The 20395-nt window shown below is 33.6% G+C and overlaps 1 protein-coding gene across 2 annotated transcripts in view; it reads left to right on the top strand.

Moving 5' to 3' along the window:
• Positions 1 to 20395, top strand: part of BMP5 (bone morphogenetic protein 5) — a 123727-nt gene that overhangs the window by 79834 nt on the left and 23498 nt on the right. For both annotated transcript variants that reach the window (XM_024248544.3, XM_002817024.6), the window contains exon 3: positions 3607 to 3755. In XM_024248544.3, the coding sequence (XP_024104312.2) occupies positions 3607 to 3755 (149 nt within the window). The remainder of the gene's footprint in view (positions 1 to 3606; positions 3756 to 20395) is intronic.

The raw sequence follows: 20395 nt of genomic DNA, 5'->3' as shown, positions 1-20395 counted from the left end.
GACAGACTATTCACATCCAGGAATATTTACATTCCTGCCTTAAAACAACCCGCTTTATTAGTATTATGTATTAGTATTAGTATTATGGGTTGAATTGTGCCCTCTTCCCCGATGTTGAAGTCCTAACCTCCAGTAACTCGAATGTGACCTTATTTGTATAAGGCAGTTGCAAAGGCAGTTGACCTGAAGTGAGGTCAGTAGAATGAATCCTAACTCAATATGACTGGTGTCCTTATGAAAAGAGGAAATTTAGACACAAAGACATGCATAGGAGAAAAGATGATGAGAAGGGATACAGGGAGAAGACAACAATCTACGAGCCAAGGAGAGAGCCTGGAACAGATCTTTTCCTCTGGTTTCAGAAAGAACCGACCCTGCTGACACCTTGATTTTGGAATTCTAGCCTCCAGAAATGAGAGAAAATCAATTGCAAACTCTAGTCTGGTGTTTTGTTATGACAGCCTTAGAAAACAGTCACACGCGGTGGCTCACGCCTGTAATCCCAGCACTTTCGGAGGCCGAGGTGGGTGGATCACGAGGTCAGGAGATCGAGACCATCCTGGCTAGCCTGATGAAACCCCGTCTCTACTAAAAATACAAAAAATTAGCCGGGCGTGGTGGCGGGCGCCTGTAGTCCCAGCTACTCGGGAGGCTGAGGCAGGAGAATGGCGTGAACCCGGGAGGCGGAGCTTGCAGTGAGCCGAGATCGTGCCACTGCACTCCAGCCTGGGCTACAGAGCTAGACTCCGTCTCAAAAAAAAAAGAAAACAATCACAAACACCATTCAGAAATATTTGCTTATGCACATTCATGTAAATGGGCTTTTTCTTTGCTATAATGTAGGCTTTAATTTCAAGTATTGTAACTGCACCTTATTTAAAGGATTTATGGAATTATTTTTGCTACAAATAAATGTTTTTTTCTTTATACATGTATTTTCCTCTATTGCACTGTTCTTAAATGCATTACTATTTAAAATGTTCTTTTATTGGATATTGTAATAATTTCTTTAAAAAAGTGAAGTAAAACTGGTGAGGCAGGACAACTTTAACAAGTTTATTTTATACTGTTCATGGGAAATACTTAGGATATTTTACTATTCCTGGTAGTATAAGTGCCATATTTTAGTGGAGAAATTTTATACTTCAAAAGAAATCCCCTCTAACATTCTACAGAACGGGGTTGGGGGGGACTTGTTTTTAAGAACCTGCTATGAAAGGGGCCATATGAGTAAAAATTACAGAATTATTACCACTGTGTTTATTAGTCATAGTCTTGATTCTCCTCAAGCATATTCTGTTGTCTATAGGTAATGCAGAAGAGCTTCGTATATGAAAGGAGAAAGGAGAAATTAAGTAATTTGTCAGTCAAAAGTAAAATAGCTTTGACCATTAATAGAAAACTGTGCACTTATGAAATCAATTGAACTTTCATAACTTTTCAGAGGTGAACTAGAAATATATGGCTCTTTTTTAGACCATACCACTTCATGTTCCTAGATTTACTTTCCAATGAATTGCAGTTTGCATCACTGAAATTCAGATATTTAGGCCATTCTTGATGCTTTTTCTGAACATATACACTTAAACTGGAACTGTTTCCTTCATAGACATGCTGGAAAGTTTTGGGATTTGAACATGGAGAGTTTGGAGAATTTTTTTTTCCTGAAGAGATGGCACAATTTAAAAATAATAGAAAATATCATTGAAATGACTACCAAAAGAAATTTGTTAATTTTGCTTCTGAAAGTTTACCTCCTTTTTCTTTTTTGTTTTTCATGTCTTTATTAATATCATGCCAAGGGATGACATTATGAGCCTTGCAGCATTGATTAGGACATTTTTGCCATATTTCAAATGAAAGCAGACCTGAAATCAGTGTAACACTCAAGTATTTCCCAAGGTACAGGGTGACTGCTCCTGTTTAAGAAGTGAACAGTGTAAATGAGTTAATTCCAAGATTAAGGTCTCAGAGATATTTACCAAATGTCTCAAAACTCTTAAGACAATTCTTATTTTCTTGTCTGCTTATTTGGAGGATTTTTCAATTTAGAAGGAAGAGGAAGAATTTAACTGACATGCTATCACACTGGGACTATAAAGGGTTCTACAAATTTTAGTGAGAACTAAAGGAATCATTTTATTGCTTTGTATGATATGCTTGTTATAAGTCTGCAGTATCTAAAACTGAATCCTATATCAGATGTGAAAAAAGCATTTCAAACCTTCCTTTGGTAAACACTATGACTGTAATTGTGAAAAGACAATAAAATATTCATAGTTTGTATTAGGATATTTAGATGATTTCATTATCATATTACATTTATTTGAATTTCTCTAGATTAATAGAAAAAAATCTAGTTAAGAAACAAAGATATAGTTTCTAAGATACACATTTTTTAACTTCATTTTTGTTAAAATGGTTCAATTTTAAATTTTAGAGTATTTTTCATTAAAAAAGTATGATTTATTAAAAATGTGTTTTCACATTTTGTAAGCCACCCTTAAAGTGACTTCTGTGATGTATACAGACAGAAAATGCAGTAAAGTAGTATTTAACACAGTATGTTGATATTTAACATAGTATAATAATATTAAACAATGAATAGCTCTATTGTTTTCTATATAAATAATATGCTCTTAAATAGATTCAATACAATATCAAAGGTCATAAAATGTATAATGGTGTTATTTCTACTCTACCTTGAGGGAGATACAGTGTTTTACAGTTAACCTATTTGAGTCTGAATGTTTTCAATACGAACGAGCTGTTGTAAAGATTAAATGTCAGAAATAGGTAATTTTAGCTCAGGGACTGCCTGTAGTAAGAGAATAATAAATTATTCATTATAATTCAACAAATGTTTATACATTTATAAATATAATGCTAAAATTAAGATTCAGAAATACAAGTATAAATATTAATAACAGTAACACTGTGCAGATTATTCTAAAATATATAAGTTCATATTCACAGCCATTACTGTCCCAAGGGGACTTAAGCTTGCAGAAGATATTAACAAAAGTTCTCATAGATTGTGCCACTCAACTTATGGGATTTATCCTTAAACCAGTGGTATTACTCTGTAATACTCTCTTGGTGTTTGGTATCCATAAAATAATTATATGATAAAAATAGAAAAAATGTTAGAAAACTCTTTCTAAAACAGATGATTGCATTACATCCTGCCTGTGTTCCATTCATTTGAGAATTCACATTCATCCAAACTGGAACAGCTACTTTCATTTGTCTCTATTTGGTTTAATCCTTTTTTTTGAGGACTACTTACAGATGGTGGTTACCAGGAACACTGATGACCAGGGATCAAATTAAGAGCACTAAATCAGTTTATAAAGGCCAGTGAAAAGCAGGAAAATGGAAATTACTTTCAGATAGAGATTACTAATCTGTACCAGGTTGGGTTGGGAGCCTAGTAACAAAGGGTTTTGTATCTTATTACTCATCACTTGAGTCACTTGTTCCTCTTGTTCTTTAACTAACTGCTGTTATTTTACAGACTGCTTTTGTAATGTTTTCACTTAAGTCTAGGAAATAATGATGTTCATTTAAACCTTTAACTTTTTTTGTTGTTCCTTTTCTTTTTAGGGATGCAGATCTGTTCTTGTTAGACACAAGAAAGGCCCAAGCTTTAGATGTGGGCTGGCTTGTCTTTGATATCACTGTGACCAGCAATCATTGGGTGATTAATCCCCAGAATAATTTGGGCTTACAGCTCTGTGCAGAAACAGGGGATGGTAAGCACTGAATTTTATATATTTTTTGTGAAACTTGTTTGACACATTGAGAATTATCATTTTTTATGTGATATAACCAATATATGTTTTATATTTATGATGTCCAAGGCAACACATTCCATAGGGTAGTGCAAAACTATATTAGTTAGTTAATCAATTTATAACACATTTATCCAATACATTTATTGTCAGGCTCTGGGGTGGGAGGTAAAGAAGACGTAGGTACTGCTATTGCTCTCAAGGAATTTTTAGTCTAGTGTTGAAGACCTGTATATGTAAGTAAGTAGCACTACTCTAATACAACAATACCAAAATAATATAGTTGTGCTGGTTACACAACTATATAATTTGTAAAAATTTATGGAACTGTACATCAAATAAGAATAAATATTACTATATGCAAGTTATGTCTTAAAGCTCGACTAAAACAATGATAAATATGTATCAAATATGACACTAGGGAAGTAAAGGAGCTACCAATAATACAAAGTGGGAGAGAGGAGATGGGGATGGAATGAGTCACAGAAAACTGCAGAAAAATAATACCAAGTTAGTTCTTTACGTATTACAATGTTTGATCAAAGACTAATGCTCCAGAATTACTTGTGGAAGAGTCTGTAGGAAATCTTCGCTTTTAAGAAGGTCCAGAAGTAATTCTTATGCTCACAAGTATTTATTGGGAACTACTATATGCCCTAATACTGAAAAATAGTGACACATCAAAGACACCATGGGAAAGCAGAACATACATGGCTAAAGACACCTGGGATGGAGCCAAAAGAGCCACTTGGTGAGATTCTGGAGATATAAAAGTGAGCCAATGCAGATGGCTTTACGAGACTTGCATTTGAGTGATGCACGAGGTAGTAATAACACAATAGTATTAGTGAATGCATATCATAGCACACTGAGGAGTTCAATGGATCTGTGAACATAGGATGGTGACTAGATTTGAGCTATAATCTGAAACACAAAGATGTGATTAGGGGAAGAAGTTGGGGCGCAGGCAATTCAGACACATGGAACAGAATTTGCAGACTGTGGTGATGGTGATACTGGCATATTTGCTCAGAAGGCTCAGGAAGCCAAGGCCAATATATTCAGATCTTTGTTGCCGTTTGATCACTCAAAGTTCAAACACTCTAAACTCAAATCTAGACTTGCAGGTCATTTAAAATTATATTTGTCATGATAGGAGGATAAGACATAATTTAATGGTGTCCTACCTTTAAATACTTAATATTTAATTTTAAATATTTACAAAAAACATCATGGAGATCTACATTGTGCTCTTATTCTCTACCCTAAAAATGTTATCACCAGGGACAGGGAGGATAATTTTTAAAAAGATCATTAATAAGAGAACGTATCTTATTTAAGTTTCACTGCTTCTAGTTGTCACAGAATCAGGCAAGAAAAACATTAGGCCTACAGTCTACCTCCCTCATTTTTCATTGCTGTGTTACACAAAAGCCTTGTTTAATAAACCACAGAGGTAAGTAAAAGTTGTGTCTGTCTTGGACCTTTTTCAAGGAGATTTATTGCTATAAATACTTAAGACTTCACTATGGCGTTGTTTTACCTGCAGCCAGTTTCACAGCCTATGGATAATACCATTACTGATGCTGTGACTGCAAAGATTGTATATATGAAATGAAATTCACACACAAATTGAATATATTAAAGGGTTAGTCTAGTGAATGTTTTATAGGTCTCAATTTTTTTTTTTTTTTTTTTTTTTTTTTTTTTTTTTTGAGACGGAGTCTTGCTCTGTTTGTTGCCCAGGCTGGAGTGCAGTGGCGCGATCTCGGCTCACTGCAAGCTCCGCCTCCCAGGTTCATGTCATTCTCCTGCCTTAGCCTCCTGAGTAGCTGGGACTACAGGCACCTGCCACCATGCCCGGCTAATTTTTTTGCATTTTTAGTAGAGACGGGGTTTCACTGTGTTAGCCAGGATGGTCTCGATCTCCTGACCTTGTGATCCGCCCGCCTCGGCCTCCCAAAGTGCTGGGATTACAGGCGTGAGCCGCCGAGCCCGGCCGGGTCTCAAATCTTGATCTAGAAAAAGAAAGTTTTTACTGAAAGTATTACAGGCAAAGTTTCAGACCTTCCCTATGCTCTCAAATCCAGATTTTTCCATAGCTTTTAATTACAATGTTGAATTTTCATAAACAATTCAAATATTCTGTATTATAGGTTAGAGTCCAATTATGGCTTTAAGATTATCATTAAAGGATCCTCAGAGTTCAAGCATTACAAATGTAGACTGAGTAAAGCACAAATTTAAATAAACTTCCAAGAATTCTTACAATGTTAAGCTACTGTACATTTATGGTCAGAAATGTGACTGGGAAATTGGCACTGGGGAGATAAGCCAATCGTTCCTTCCTTGGTATGTGGCCCAAACAAGAAAAATGAAATTAGTGGTATGTGCTTTTCCCACTCTCCTCTTTGGGGATATGCTAGAAATGTCTAACTAAACAAATCAAGAAATCTATGAAATATGATCAGCCTGTTTCCTTTTAATTTCCATCTTCCCTCATGCTCCACGTGGACTTTCTAAATTTTCTCTTTTTGTTTTTTCCCCCACTTTTATCTTGTATTGGTTCTCCCTTTTACTATTTCCATAATTTAACTTCTATGTTGTTTTCAATTTATCTTTTTCTCTCTGAGAACTAGTCTATATTTTGACTTTCCCTTTCTCTATGATTAATTTTCTCTTATATTACATGGGTAATTTTACTTTAAATTACTAGTATGTTATTTTTTAGCCCAGAGTAAACTAATGTTTTACTCCTTTAAAAGGTTTCCAAATTCTATATTTGAGAGTTCGGTTTGAAATATAGAGCCTTTTGTTGCTTTTCCTTCTCTCTTTGATATTGTCTAATTTGAAGAATTTTCAAATGGTTAAACATGCTAGGCTAGCTGGCTTTTTGCTTTTAGGCAATACTTAAAACAGATTTTAACCAGAGGTGGAAGAGATAGGGCCTTGGGAAAGCAACTGATCCTCTGGGCACCTTAGTTTTATTAACTGCAACCTCATGGAGAATATACATGTGACATTTCCTTATAAATATGAATAACCAGATGCTTCAGCTTATTACAGCTTCACTCATTACCACTGCTTGTATTCTCAATGTGACATTGCTTCAGAGCAGACAGACCATCTTTTATTTTCAGTAATATATTCCTAACGTTTTCTTCTAAGCAAAAGGAGTTGAAAATCATGAAAGGATGATAGGAAAGTCTGCTTTCAAATTCATTTGTAAACTATTACTCATTTATCCATTTGTCCAACATACAATTATTGAGTATCTGTGCATGCAAGGTAGCAGGTTACAAAAGCATATTACCTAAGAGACAGATATAGGTAGCGAATTTTAGAAAGAACAAAGTGCCCTAATACTGAAAAATAGTGATACAACAAAGACACCATGGGAAAGCAGAACATACATGGCTAAAGACACCTGGGATGGAGCCAAAAGAGCCATGGTAGAGGTTGCTTGAAACTGGGTCAGCAGTTAGATTCCTAAGAAACACAGATGAAGAGGAAGAGAAGTCATGGAAGTGTGCGAAGTGATGGTGAGGGCAGGATAATTCATTCCTGGATGAAGAAACAGTAAGTAAATGCACACTATGTCAAAATGGCGTGGTATATTCTAGAAAAATTTAACAGTCCAGGATTGGCTAGAACAATTTTCATGTATAAAATGTGATTGCAGATGCTATTAGGCAAGTGATCTGTAAACAAATCATGTAAGGAATATGAAATCTAAATTAAATGTAATATTCGCTTGTAGCTTGATCGTGAGCCATAAAAAAGAACTAAACTTACTACTTTAATCAATCACAGTAACACCACTGTGATTACAGGTTTGAATGAATGTCAGTTTCATGAGGTCATGGGACATGTATCACTGATTCGCACTTGTACCCTCAGTGCGTGGCACAATGCAGGTCGTAGGTATTGAAAATGTCTTGAATGGTAATTGAGTGAGTTTGTAATTAAAAAGGTCTTGTAGTTCACTTGCCACTGAACATGTTCCTCTTAAGAGGACATTCCAAACTGTGAGTTTTGGAATTAGTAACTAAATCAGTTTAATGTAACATAGGAGCAGAATTTTGTTGAGTAAACCACAATACAGAAATTAAATAGTTTAAATCATAAGGAAAGGAGAAAGTCAGTGATGTGTATTATTAAATTTTGTTTAGCCTGCCCTGTGAAGAAAAGATACCAAAAAGATCTAAATATATTTTGAGAATCAAAAGGCTGCTGAAATCAAAAGTAGCATTTTGATTCCTCAGAGAGCCTGTGGAAATTATGTCAGTTTATGAAATACTCTTTTTAGAAATTTGACAAATGAACTGCAATGGATTTGGCAAGAGAGTTCAAGAATATTTTATTATTTTTTCATGCTGAATAGATAATTCTCAGAGCTCCATATGTTTGTTTCAGCAAAATAATACAAACATATGAGCAAGCAAATGAAAAAATATATTGCTGCTTCTTAATGGCAAAATTTAGACATTCCAGACAAGATGTTATATCCAGTTTTACAAAATTGGTTTTAAAGTTCTCAAGCACTTTCTCATGGTGGTTAATAAACCTCTATGATAAAATAAATTCTATTTTTGTTTTTAATAGCAAATGAGTAGGCTTAAATCTGTCCTAAATTACTGTAAGATTTCCAGTTCCCTACATTATAATGATACATTAATTAACTGACATACTAGGTCTTTATTAACATTGCTAATAAATCTACAGTAACGATTTTTCCTACACACATATGCGCATAGTTTATTACACAGATAGCAATTTAATCTAACTTTAAAGACTTGAGTTTTCCCCCCAAACACTATAATTTTCCGTTGTTTGATGCTTTATATAGCTTAAGCCTTCCAAGTAGATTAATTCTTTTTTTCAAACTTGGGTTTATAGAATAATTTAGAGATGGAAAAACAAAGATAGTATTTTGGGGTTCATTAGAATGTCTTTTAAAAAGCCCTATGTTTTCAGACATTTTCGGTTTGGCAATACTCAGAATGAATTTTGCCAGTGACTTTTTTTCTTTCTATTCAAACTTGCTTATACATCAAGAAAAATTCAATCCGTATGTTTCTGATTCATTTGTATTCAAGTCATCAAAATGTTGTTTGTTTAATGTCCAAGAAACATTATAAGGTTATTTTTTAGAAGTAGGACTCTAAGAGCCATTTTGAAAACTAAGTCATAGCATAATTTTCAACCACATCAAGGTAAAACTTTAGGTTTAAAGTCAGAGAGTTTAAAGTTTCACTAAATTTTGTACCCAAATCAAGAAAAAAAAAAGATTTCAGAGGTATTACACTGTCAAATTAAATTATATGATAACTGATACCTAAATGTAAAATAAAGAAACTCATTGCTTACAGTAACTTAGAATTTAAAGTTTTGATATTTAATTTAAATTAGGAGGATAAATGAACAGATAGCTGCATTCTGGAAATAAACATTTTAAAAAGAAATCATTAGGAAAATTAGATTAAAATCTGGGCTCTGATAAAATATTTACCATTTTAGCCATTGCATCAATAAAATGAGTGTGATAGTAATTACCTTACAAGGTGTGTGAAGTTGTATTAGATGATAGTAGCTGGCACATGGTAGGGCACAAAGTTGTGTATGATAAATTGGACTAGAGATTGCACAGACTTTTCACTTACATTAGCTCTGGTTATCACTCCTTTAACTTGGGACTAGTTCTTTTATTGTGGAGGTTTTACAGATGATTTAAATACATTTTAGATAAATTCACAAGTGATAGTCCACAGGGAAAAGGTCAGATTGATATATATTCTGAAACTTTGAGTTGACAGCAGAGTATATAGGCAGTTATGTTATTAAGCTCATGTTTAATAACATTGGTTGATAAAATAATTACTAGTAAGAAACTTTTAACCTGTTTCAATCTAGGGTGTGAAGTCAATAGAAATGAACCCATTTTGTTCTTAGAAAAATAACGTATTTTTGGAGATTACTAATTTAATCAATGAAAATAAGGGAAACAAGCTTTTTGTAATGCAATAGGATTATATATGGGGCTAATTTATTAAAGGCTGGCCAACATTAGCATAAAAAAACTCCTGTTTAAAAATGTCTCAGGACAAATTACTAGTATTTGAGTTAGGAAACCTATTAGTAAGTGTTAAACAGTAGAATGGATTCTTACAAAGATAATTGAATTACAAGCAGGATTTTAATGTTCATAGAACACAAGATCAAATAAATATTAGTAGTCTTTGATAAAGAGTAGGGTCCAATGGTCCCTAATACATGTTGTGCTGATGTTTATAGCAAACCACATAAAATCTCCACCATATAAGTGGTATTTCCCAAAAAATGATTGGAAAGCTGAGATTTTAGATTTTGAGATTGAGATTTTAGAAAATCAGAGATTTTCTAAAAGTACCAACAGTTTAATCCTCTTTTATTTGCACCAATATTATTCTGCAAACTTCAAATAAAGTCTTTTGTTATCAGGACAATTATCTTGAAAGTGGGTAATTTTATATTTCATTACCCAGGATGTTGCTGTGTTCTCTCCTTTTCAACCTGTGATAATTTTTGTTGTTGTTGTTCATTCCCAGTAATTGACAACTGTTACAGCTATGTTAACAAAGAACAGGATTCATTTTTTTCTTCAACATTGGGTTGTTTTTCATTCCTACCTGCACAATAATTTAACATACTGATAACATTTCTTTTCCAAATTAAAGTATCCAGTAATATTTCCTAAATGTATTCTGTTAAAATCAGTTTTTCCAAAATTGCCACATCTTTTGAATTGCAGTATATTCCTAATTAGAAACATATATTCCAGTATCTAAAGTCCACATGTGATTATATATTAAACAAAGATATAATTTACAACTGAATATTCTTTTATGTTTATAAAATTTAAGTGTATTTGTGTGAGAAATGCAGAGTTCTTAATATAATATCTACTTAAATTTAATAAGTCCTAGAATCTGCTATTTTTAAATGGAAGTATCTGGCTAAGTCTGTTGTGTTATTCTTCGTATCCCTAAGAGAGACGTTTTTACCTCAGGGAAAGAGCTCCAAATTAAGCCTCTGTGTTGTCAGAGGTTTAATTTATCTGTGTCAAAGGTTAGATGATCTATATGGCTGGGTAATCTGAATATCAGCTGACAGTGCTAATAAGTAGCAGAAGAAATTCAAAGATCAAGGGTGATATTTTTCTTTTTCTCCTGCTGTTTTGACTACAGTTTCTCATTATTATTTATCTAAGTTCAAAAAGTTGAATTATGTCCACTTATCTGAGGATCTTTTAAACATTCTAAGATTTGATAATATTTCCTTCTCTTATCTGAATCTTATCTTTTGAAGTAATTAAGTCATTTTTGTTCATAAAACCATATGGCTCCCCTTTTGCTGAATTTATGGTGATGACAATTGGTTTTAAACAAATAAATGAGAGAGTATCCATATCCAAGAAACTGAAAGAATCACATATCTTGCAGGAGGTTCTGAAAGGAAAAAAGAACATATACACTTATGATTTGCTCTAGATAAATATTGTTATAAATAAGTAGTTCTTTATGTATTGTCTAATGTTTAAGGATAATTAGATATTGACTTCTGGATTAATATTTAAGAATAAATTAGAAAGACAGCAGAAGAATAGTTGTCTTCCAGTACCTGAAGAAATGAAATTAATAAATAAAATTGAACTTTTTCTCTACAGTCCACAAGTTAAATCAATGTGCATAAAAGGCAAACTGAGGGCTCTTTACAAAGGAAAAAAAAAAAGCCTGAATAATGGAAGCCAATGGCCATAGAATTGTTTGTTCTGTGAGGAATAAGCTCTATGTGACTTGTAGAATTCACTATTTAGTTGACTTCTTGTCTAGGAATTATACAGCATAATATAAATTTTCAGGTAATTTCTACAGTCACTTACAACCTTGCTGCATCATGGAATGGTAAGCCAATTGTAATCTTTAAGCATATATTTATACTTTAAGCATTATATTCATGTATAAAAAAACACTATATGTAGAGAGGGTACAGTGAATGGAAATGCATTGTCTTAGAGGAGGCTGGTATTAAATAGTTACATTCAAACCCCAACTTAAGATATTGTATAAAAATAGTGATGGAGAAACTGGTAAAGAGAAGCGAGAAAGTTAGACATGTTTTTCTGTGCAGGTGCATGGGTGTGTAGACATGGAATACCCAGGCATATACACATTCTCAAGTAATTGTGTTAGGGATCAAATATAAATTCATAGTTGAAAATATATAATAAGATTTCTAGAGAGTTGTTTTTACAGCATTTAGCAGGATTGTATTTTCTTTTTAAGTGCCATACTAAATGTTTTAGTATCATAGCAAAACATAAAACTCAATCTAAATTTTTCCATAACATTTTAGAGTGGCTTCTGCTTCTATCAAATTTTTTCATCAAATTTCAAAAACATCAAAACATAAACTATCTATGGCCATGTGTTACTTTCTGAATTTTTTTTTTTTTTGCAAGAAATCAAGCCTTGGAGAAATATTTAAAAGATGTGGCTAAGAGAAACAACTATGTTGGTCATTTTAATGTGAATGTTTAGCAAAAGTGTCCATTGAGAATTCCTGTACATTTATGGTAAAAATGACTAGATTTCTACTGAAAATAAATATGACATAGATTTCCCTTGGGGTCTGAAATCAGTATTTGTTAATTTTCCAAACCCATGTATGCTGTGACCCATGGGTTTTCTAACTTGCGTAATGTCTTAAAGCACATCGGAGAACATAAATCTTCCCTGTATGCTTTAGTTTTTTTGTCATTTGCCCACTGCATACAAATGAGCAAAATGTCTTTCATGGCAGGAGTAACTGAACGTAAATAATGGATCACTGTTAAATTTCTACTTGGTTCAACCAAAGATCTCGTTAATTCTCTTATTAGCCATAGAGAATTTTCATAAAATATACTCCATGTATTTTCAAACATTCTTCTTATCAACTTATTTTCTGTCTACACAAATATCCTCTTTTTTATATGCTGTATCTGTTGGGAATTATTTTTGGGTTTTTATATTTTCTGCCTGGAGTTTAGTTGTGATGTGGACCACAATACGTAACAGTAATTCTGTCACATTTTTTATTTTCTAAATCAACCTCTTCAATGTTTTTTTATCCCTTTGTGTAATTATAGTTAATTTGATAAATTAATAAATAGGAAAGGAGAAAAAGAAACTTTTCATCTGCTGATGATTCACTTCAACATGTAATTTAGTCAAATTTAATTTTTTTGTTTAGAACTTGATAACAAACCCCCTCTTCTTAATTTAGTCTTGTGTGATGATTCATAGGCAGAAAATAATTTCTCTTTATAGTTATTGATTATAGAATATATTCAATAATAAATTGAAAGGCTAAATTTTGCTGTTTTATCATGTACATTGTATAAACAATATTTTAAAACTAGTCTTTTTTTCTTTTGAAGACTTCCATCTCTTTGTTATGTCCTCTTAGGATAATTACATAGCAGTAAACATTTTAAAAAGAATAATATGTGAAACATTTGGCATAGTCTAGTTACTAAGAAACAACAGTTCTCTTCTTCAAGTCCCAAAGCAGGTAACATTTGTAAGTGGAGACTTGCAGGTTTGATCACACTTAAGAACATCTTACACTGGCAGATCACAATAACTTAATTCGGAAGTCTTAGCTTTTGTTTTAGTTTAGTTTATTTATATTTGAATGAGAGCCATATGGTTAACACAGTTTGCTTATCCAAAGTTCAGCATCACAACTAAAAGACATATATGAAAAAAGGTTTTAAAATTATTGATTTAAAGTAAACAGTTACAAACAAGAGTTAGTTGTGGTTCACTATCTGGTGAAATATATATTTTACTAATTTTTAAGGTTTCTTTTAATGAAAAGGGGTTCAGAAGTGCTTGGCTACATCTGTATTTCTGTTTTTGATTTTCCGTAATTCAGAACAGTAACTATGGAGCACCAGTCTTACCGAACAAGTGCCAAAGTCAGAAATATATTTTAGTTTTTGTTGTTTGTTATATTTTATCTTCTAGACTCTGTAGCTAAACTAATGATCCATGGGGTAAATATTTTCATGGTAATATCAATTTAGGATCATGAAAAATATAAAATACTACTTATTGTCATCATACACTAGAGTTGACTCTTTCTTTTCTTTTCTTTCTACTTAAGTTTAACTTATTGTTGACATATCTCTCAAAGATATATTGCAAAACTAGCAGTAGTGCTGGTATTTGTATCCTAAGCAGAGAGCACAAGTGGGAAGAAAAGAGAACCTTTAATCCTTATAAGGCATGAGCAACCACTGTGTGTCTATGCTGCTGAGAGTTAAATTTTGGCATGCCGGTAATAAGATTATAAGAGAGAGAGGAAAACCAAAACAGAAACAAACAAACAAAAAACAAAGGCATCTAACCATCAAATCCAGTAGTATATATTGGAAGTGGCAATCAAAATTTGGATTAGACTAATACTACTTTGATAATTAAATTATATATCCCCACTCCTTAAAAATGTATTCAAATTTCTCTGTGGTATGACAGTAATTGAATCTAAGTTTCAATTAGAGTGGAATAGGAACTGGGGAAGCCACCTGCCTTCTTATGGCTAATAAGAAGTATTGAGTCTTCATCTTCCTACTTACTTACTAAGGAAAGTCTGATCCTGAACTTAACGAAAGAAGCAGCTATAACATTATTCTTGAAAACTACAATATGTATGCCACTGACAGGCTATTTTTCCTCCATTCTTCTCAAGGTGAAAATATTTATACAGAAACCCAGGATGAAAGTATCCACCAATCTCTAAAAAGTGGACTACTGTGTACTTAGAGGGAAAAGCATACTACTTTAGTAGTGTGACAAGGCTGAGTTAAAAATCTGACTCTTTTTTGAGCCTTATTTTAAGAGGATAACAGTTGCTTTGCTGTGAGGAGTAAATAAGATATATACAAATCAACTGGTAAAATACTTGTCTTCAATACATGGCAGCTGTTGCTTCTCTCTTAATTTCAGAAATGTTGAATTGGCTTTTTCAATTCCCAATGTCCCTGATCCTTTGAGACATGCTTCTTATTGTTCTCAGGTACCAGTTATGTTTATATATAGAAGCATTCTTCACATTATTTTTCTCTGAAGTAACACAACTGATAGAAATATGGAAGTTCTACTTATGCTATGAGGTCAGACGACACTGCTGACCTAGACTGAGCACAAGAAAACACTCTTGGAAACCAGCTATTATTTTGCATGCAAATGGTTCAGGATGCTTTTGCTCTCGGGGCCAGCAAGGAATCATGGTGGTGTAAGATTTCACCTTGTAACTCGTCCCTTATGTGGGGCAGGCTAGATGGCCTTCTGGCCGTAGCCAGATACATGAAAAAATGGTGAAGAAAAATTCTGCTTCTTTTTACTCAGAAGAATCCTTTATGATCAGCCTTCATGTGTGAAGAAAATAAGCCCCAAATACTAAAACTCCACATTTTTAAATTTATTTTTTATTTATAATTGAAACGATATTGCACATATTTTTGTGGTACAATGTGGTGTTTCAATGCATATGTACAAAGTATAATGACCAAATCAAAGTGATTATCATATCCATCATTTTAAACATTTATTATTTCTTTGTGGTAGCAGCATTCAAAATGTGTTCCTACAGAAGTAGTTACTATGGCATATTACCTTAGGTATCTCAGTATCAGTTCTCTACTACATATTTTAGAAAATATATTTTACTTTTTTTTCCACTTTCTTTATTAGGTGCCGAATAATTTATTTTTCTTCTATTTTGCTGGTACTAGACTGATCCAAAGATCCTGGAAGTAGCCTATGATCATTTGATAGGTTCATGTACAAATCAAAAGGGAAAGTCAAATATTTAACAAATACGATTTTCTGTATGATAGGCCGAGGTGGGTGAATCACCTGTGGTCAGGAGTTCGAGACCAGCCTGGCCAACATGGTGAAACCCTGTCCCTACTAAAAAAATACAAAAACTTCACCAGGCGTGGTGGCACATGCCTCTAGTCCTAGCTACTCATGAGGCTGAAGGAGGAGAATCACTTGAACTTGGGAGGCTGAGGTTGCAGTGAGCCGAAATCACATCACTGCACTCCAGCCTGGGCGACAGAACAAGACTCCATCTCAAAAAAAAAAAAAATTTTTGGAATAATATAGTAGCTGGTAAAAGAGTATCTCCTTTAGATACTCAATAAGTTTCCCAAGTAACTACTCTAAGTTTCAAAGACCACTTTAATCACTATAGGTAAAATGTAGAATACTAAAATTTCACTGCTGTGAAACAAACTAAAATGTGTTTGACATCTAAAAGCTTTTTGTCATTGATGTTGTAACACAGAGTTTTTAAAGTTTTTGGTTGATTTCTGCTGAAATTCTGCTTCACTATAGTTTTAATAAAATCCCCCAGGCTTCTGAAGGAAAAGATTCTTTCATTTAAGATATGTATAATTTTTATTTTAAAAAGTCACATAATAACTGGAGAAAAAGAAGAAAAATAATTCACTGTTCTCATGGTTTTGTGAAAAGAATGTTTCTGCTTTCTTAAAATAAATGAGGGCTATAAGACCAACTGCTAACCAGTCTTTCTGGGGCATGTGACAGATGATGTCTGTAAAGTTCATAGGACCTCAGGGGAAAGGTGCTATATATAAAGACAAGAGCTATTAAAAAGTAAGTGCTTTTGTGGAGGTAAACTACAATCCCTAGCGTGAGATTCATATTTCTAGCGTCTGAAAATAGGGACCAAGTAAAACACATTTGTTGGGCTTGTCATGCCCGAGACAGCAAGCCCCTCATTTCAGAGTGATGTCCCATGGAAGGAAACTAATCATTTTCCATCACCTCAGTCCTGCCCTCCATGCAATAAAACACTTCAGCATTCTGGACAGCTTCCACAACTGGGCACAAACCTCTGGCCATGCTGCTTTACAGTTCTCAGTTTCTCTGTCCTCGGGCCCTACTTCCTGGAGCCTCATGAGCTTGGGTTCTCAAGGGTTTGTGTTTCTCCCCCTGCATGACTTTAGTTATCCTGCCAATGTTTCTGACCAAATATCCCGTTTCTTTTCTAAGCCCCGTCACTTTATCAAACTGTGGGCCACGACAGTATCTTCTGCAAAATTTTTAGAAAGAATGTCAACACTTTAAAAAATCTCTATCCCCTTTAAACTTCTTTTTTCCCTAACACACCCCAATCATATAGAAAAATGGATTTCTTCTACTGTTATATGTTACCAGGAGTTGTAACCACATTTCTTCATTTCTTTCTTTTTTTTAGTAGTGACAGGGTTTCACCGTGTTAACCAGATAACCAGAATGGTCTCGATCTCCTGACCTCGTGATTGGCCTGCCTCGGCCTCCCAAAGTGCTGAGATTACAGGCGTGAGCCACCACGCCTGGCCATAAGCACATTTCTTATCCACAGAAAACTCTCAACTCATAGTTCCTATCAGTGTGTCAGGGTACTGCTACTAATAGCCCTTCCTGGATTTCATTTTTCCAGTCTGTCTTTTTTTTCCCCTTTACTTATGAGCCACAGAATCCTATGCTTGTTTGTACATATTATTACATTTGTCCCTTCCTTTGATTTTTACACATTACCAATAATATATAATTATCAATATATAATATTGGCAAAGTGGCTTTTTTTTAGATTACTCTTTTAAATGTCAGTAAAAAGAAGAGATGAGAAAAGTCCAGCAAAGGTATTGTACACCAAACCTCATTTGTTAAACAGAACCCCAGAATTACTGTGAAGAATCACTCAAAAATCTTATCCTGTTCTCTACAGTTAAAAGAAAATTTTAATACTTAAAAAATAGTTTAAAATCCCAACTTTTCCTTATTTTTGTTTGAATTTATAAAGCAATGTAAACCATTTGAAAAACAAGAAAGTAATAAGGAGGAACGCTAAATTTCTGTTTGTGATACTTGCAGTCTGTGTACTTAAGTCTGGCAACAGGTCTGCGCTTTTACAATAAAACTAAAAAAGATGCAAATTTTTCATCAAAGTATAACAAAGTTGAAATTGTAGCTAGATTACAGTATACTTAATTTAAGATTATAGTAAATTTAAGTATATATAGAAATATACTTAAATAAATACAGTATATATAGAAATTAAGTAGACAAGATTCTATCTTCCCCACATTCCTTAAAATCTGATATAAAAATGATTTATTCTGTATGCTGGGTGGTGAATTCTGTACGTTCTAAATGATCAGTTTCTAAAAAGGGTAGAATTCTAGTATAATTTAGAGTCATATAATCCATAATTTCACAGTACCAGAATCAAACTTAATCACAGGTTGAAAACAGGTGAAGATCAGATAGATGTGTGGATGTGAGACAATGCACTGATTTGACTACTGCTAAGGAGTCCATAATGGATACTGCAAGAGTCTTTTTTGAAATGAAGAAAAGATAATTTGTGCACAAGTTCCATCACAGGTGTTTTGGGTTAAGCAGTCAATTACTGTGGGTTTAGAGGAGAAAAAAACAAACTGGAATGTATGCTAACATCTCAAAGTGATATCAACGTTTAGATTCTGATAAATCCTCAAATGAATGTTTTTCAAACTGTGTATCCTAGAGGGAAACTCAATGATCATATTTGGAACCACGTATCCTTATAACATCAACATGTGTCTGAAGAGCTGTTTTATGTCAGAATCTCCTTCAATAACTCTGTTTTTAAAGAAATAAACATTTTGAAAATCATATTTTCCAAAAGGAGTGGTCTGAAATACAAAACCAGTGAGTCTGGGATAGAGTTTTGGTTTGCCAGTCTACCTTCCCTGTGACTATAAATTTGAAATAGTTTCAGTTGTGTTCTTAGGCAAATGTGACCACAATACCCTGACCTCAGTACTTAAATGAAGTCATTTGGGTTAGAGTAGCAGATCTAGAAGGATTGACTCTCCAGCCCCAATTATGACAAAATTTAGTAGTTCAGAGCTCCAGCCTCATCTACATCCTTCTTGATCTCTGTATGAATAGAATAATAATTTCTTAGAAGATATCAGTCCAATCCTATCTTTGTTCACTGAGTTAATAAAACTGTAAAATAATATACCCATATATTTGCTGCTCAGATTGTTTCTTTATGATTCGTATACAATAATTTTGAGGAGAAAATAAGATGGACAAGGTACAAATATTTCTTAAAAAAACTTTTCACTAGCAAAGATTCAATGTTTTTGTTTGTTTTTTGTTTTGTTTTGTTTTTGTAAATCCAAAAAGACAATATCTATGCCAATAACAAACTCTGGATGCCTACAATTATAGTCATTACCACTTTCATTTCATAATCCAAGTGTTATATGACACCAAAACCTGAAATAATTGGGAATAAACAATGTTACTTTGGGTCTAACTGCCACCAGCAAGATCACTGAAATGTTGGCACATCCTTCAAGAACGCTTTCAATCTCCTCTCTGCTGTCTCTTCTTCCCTCCCATTTGTGTGTTTAAGCTTGAACAGCTTCCAGCAACCAAGCTTTTTACCTCCTATTACCGCCCCATCCATTTCGCAGATCACATCCCTATCCTCTTTCCAGTGTCCACATCAAGACATGGATATCATACAAGGGAATTTTTCTCTTGCAATTGGAGCCACTTTATCCCATCACTGGCATTGTCTCTTGCTTTGGTATAGTTATTGATGCACATTAAAACTCCCAGTGTTGTCAGATTGCTGCTGCTCCGCTCAGCTTTGAGCTGGTACTACTCTTTGAAGTCAATGCTGATGAATAATACAGAAGATAATTTTGGGGCTCATTCTGTTGCTGCCGTCCCGACCCAATGTGGAACTGCTCAGAAGCCATTCTTCTTATATAGAGAGAATCTTTGTTCACCACTTGTGTCGCAGTCTGTTAACTAAGTTCCAAAGTAGTGCTACCTTGTCTTCCCAGTATTTTAGAGACTTTGGGTAAAAGGGATGTATTAGATTTTCTTTGATTCCCTTTCTTTCTAGGAGTTAAACATGCATCTATTGAAGCTGTGCCAGAAGTAACTCTGAGTTATAGACTTAAAAAAATCACTACAGCTCATCTTTTTCTTAAGATGACTTCTTGCCCACAAAATTGCTCAATCTTCTTTAAATATATGCTTGGTGAATCAAATCTATCACTGTTCTAGCTATGCCTGGATGTGTCTGAATCCTAAGGTGACTAAGCTTGGGCTCAAGCTGGTATCCTTACCATCCTTTATTTTAATGTTCTTTTTGTTACCTCACCCCCATTTTCATTTCCACTGTATATTCAATGCTTCATCTTTATGTATATTTTTAAACTAGAAACTACTCTAAAACAAAAATCAGCTTTGAAAATTTAATCCATGGTGAGACACACACGTAAAGGTAATGTGTTTCTAAATCAAAATTCTTTAGTTAGGCTTCTTCAGTTATACATTTGCAATATCTAAAACATACTGTATGTTTAATAATACCACTTAAAAAGTTCAAATAAAGTTTTATAAAGAATTTACTTTTTTTAATACATGCAGTGTAGTCTGGGTTTCTATCAGTACTTCTACTAAAACAACTATTCAGTCTTTGAAAAGGTT

Source organism: Pongo abelii, chromosome 5 (genome assembly GCF_028885655.2).
Source record: "Pongo abelii isolate AG06213 chromosome 5, NHGRI_mPonAbe1-v2.0_pri, whole genome shotgun sequence".
NCBI lineage: Eukaryota > Metazoa > Chordata > Mammalia > Primates > Hominidae > Pongo > Pongo abelii.
Note: the sequence above shows the minus strand (reverse complement) of the source record. Positions and strands in the feature narration are given on the sequence as shown.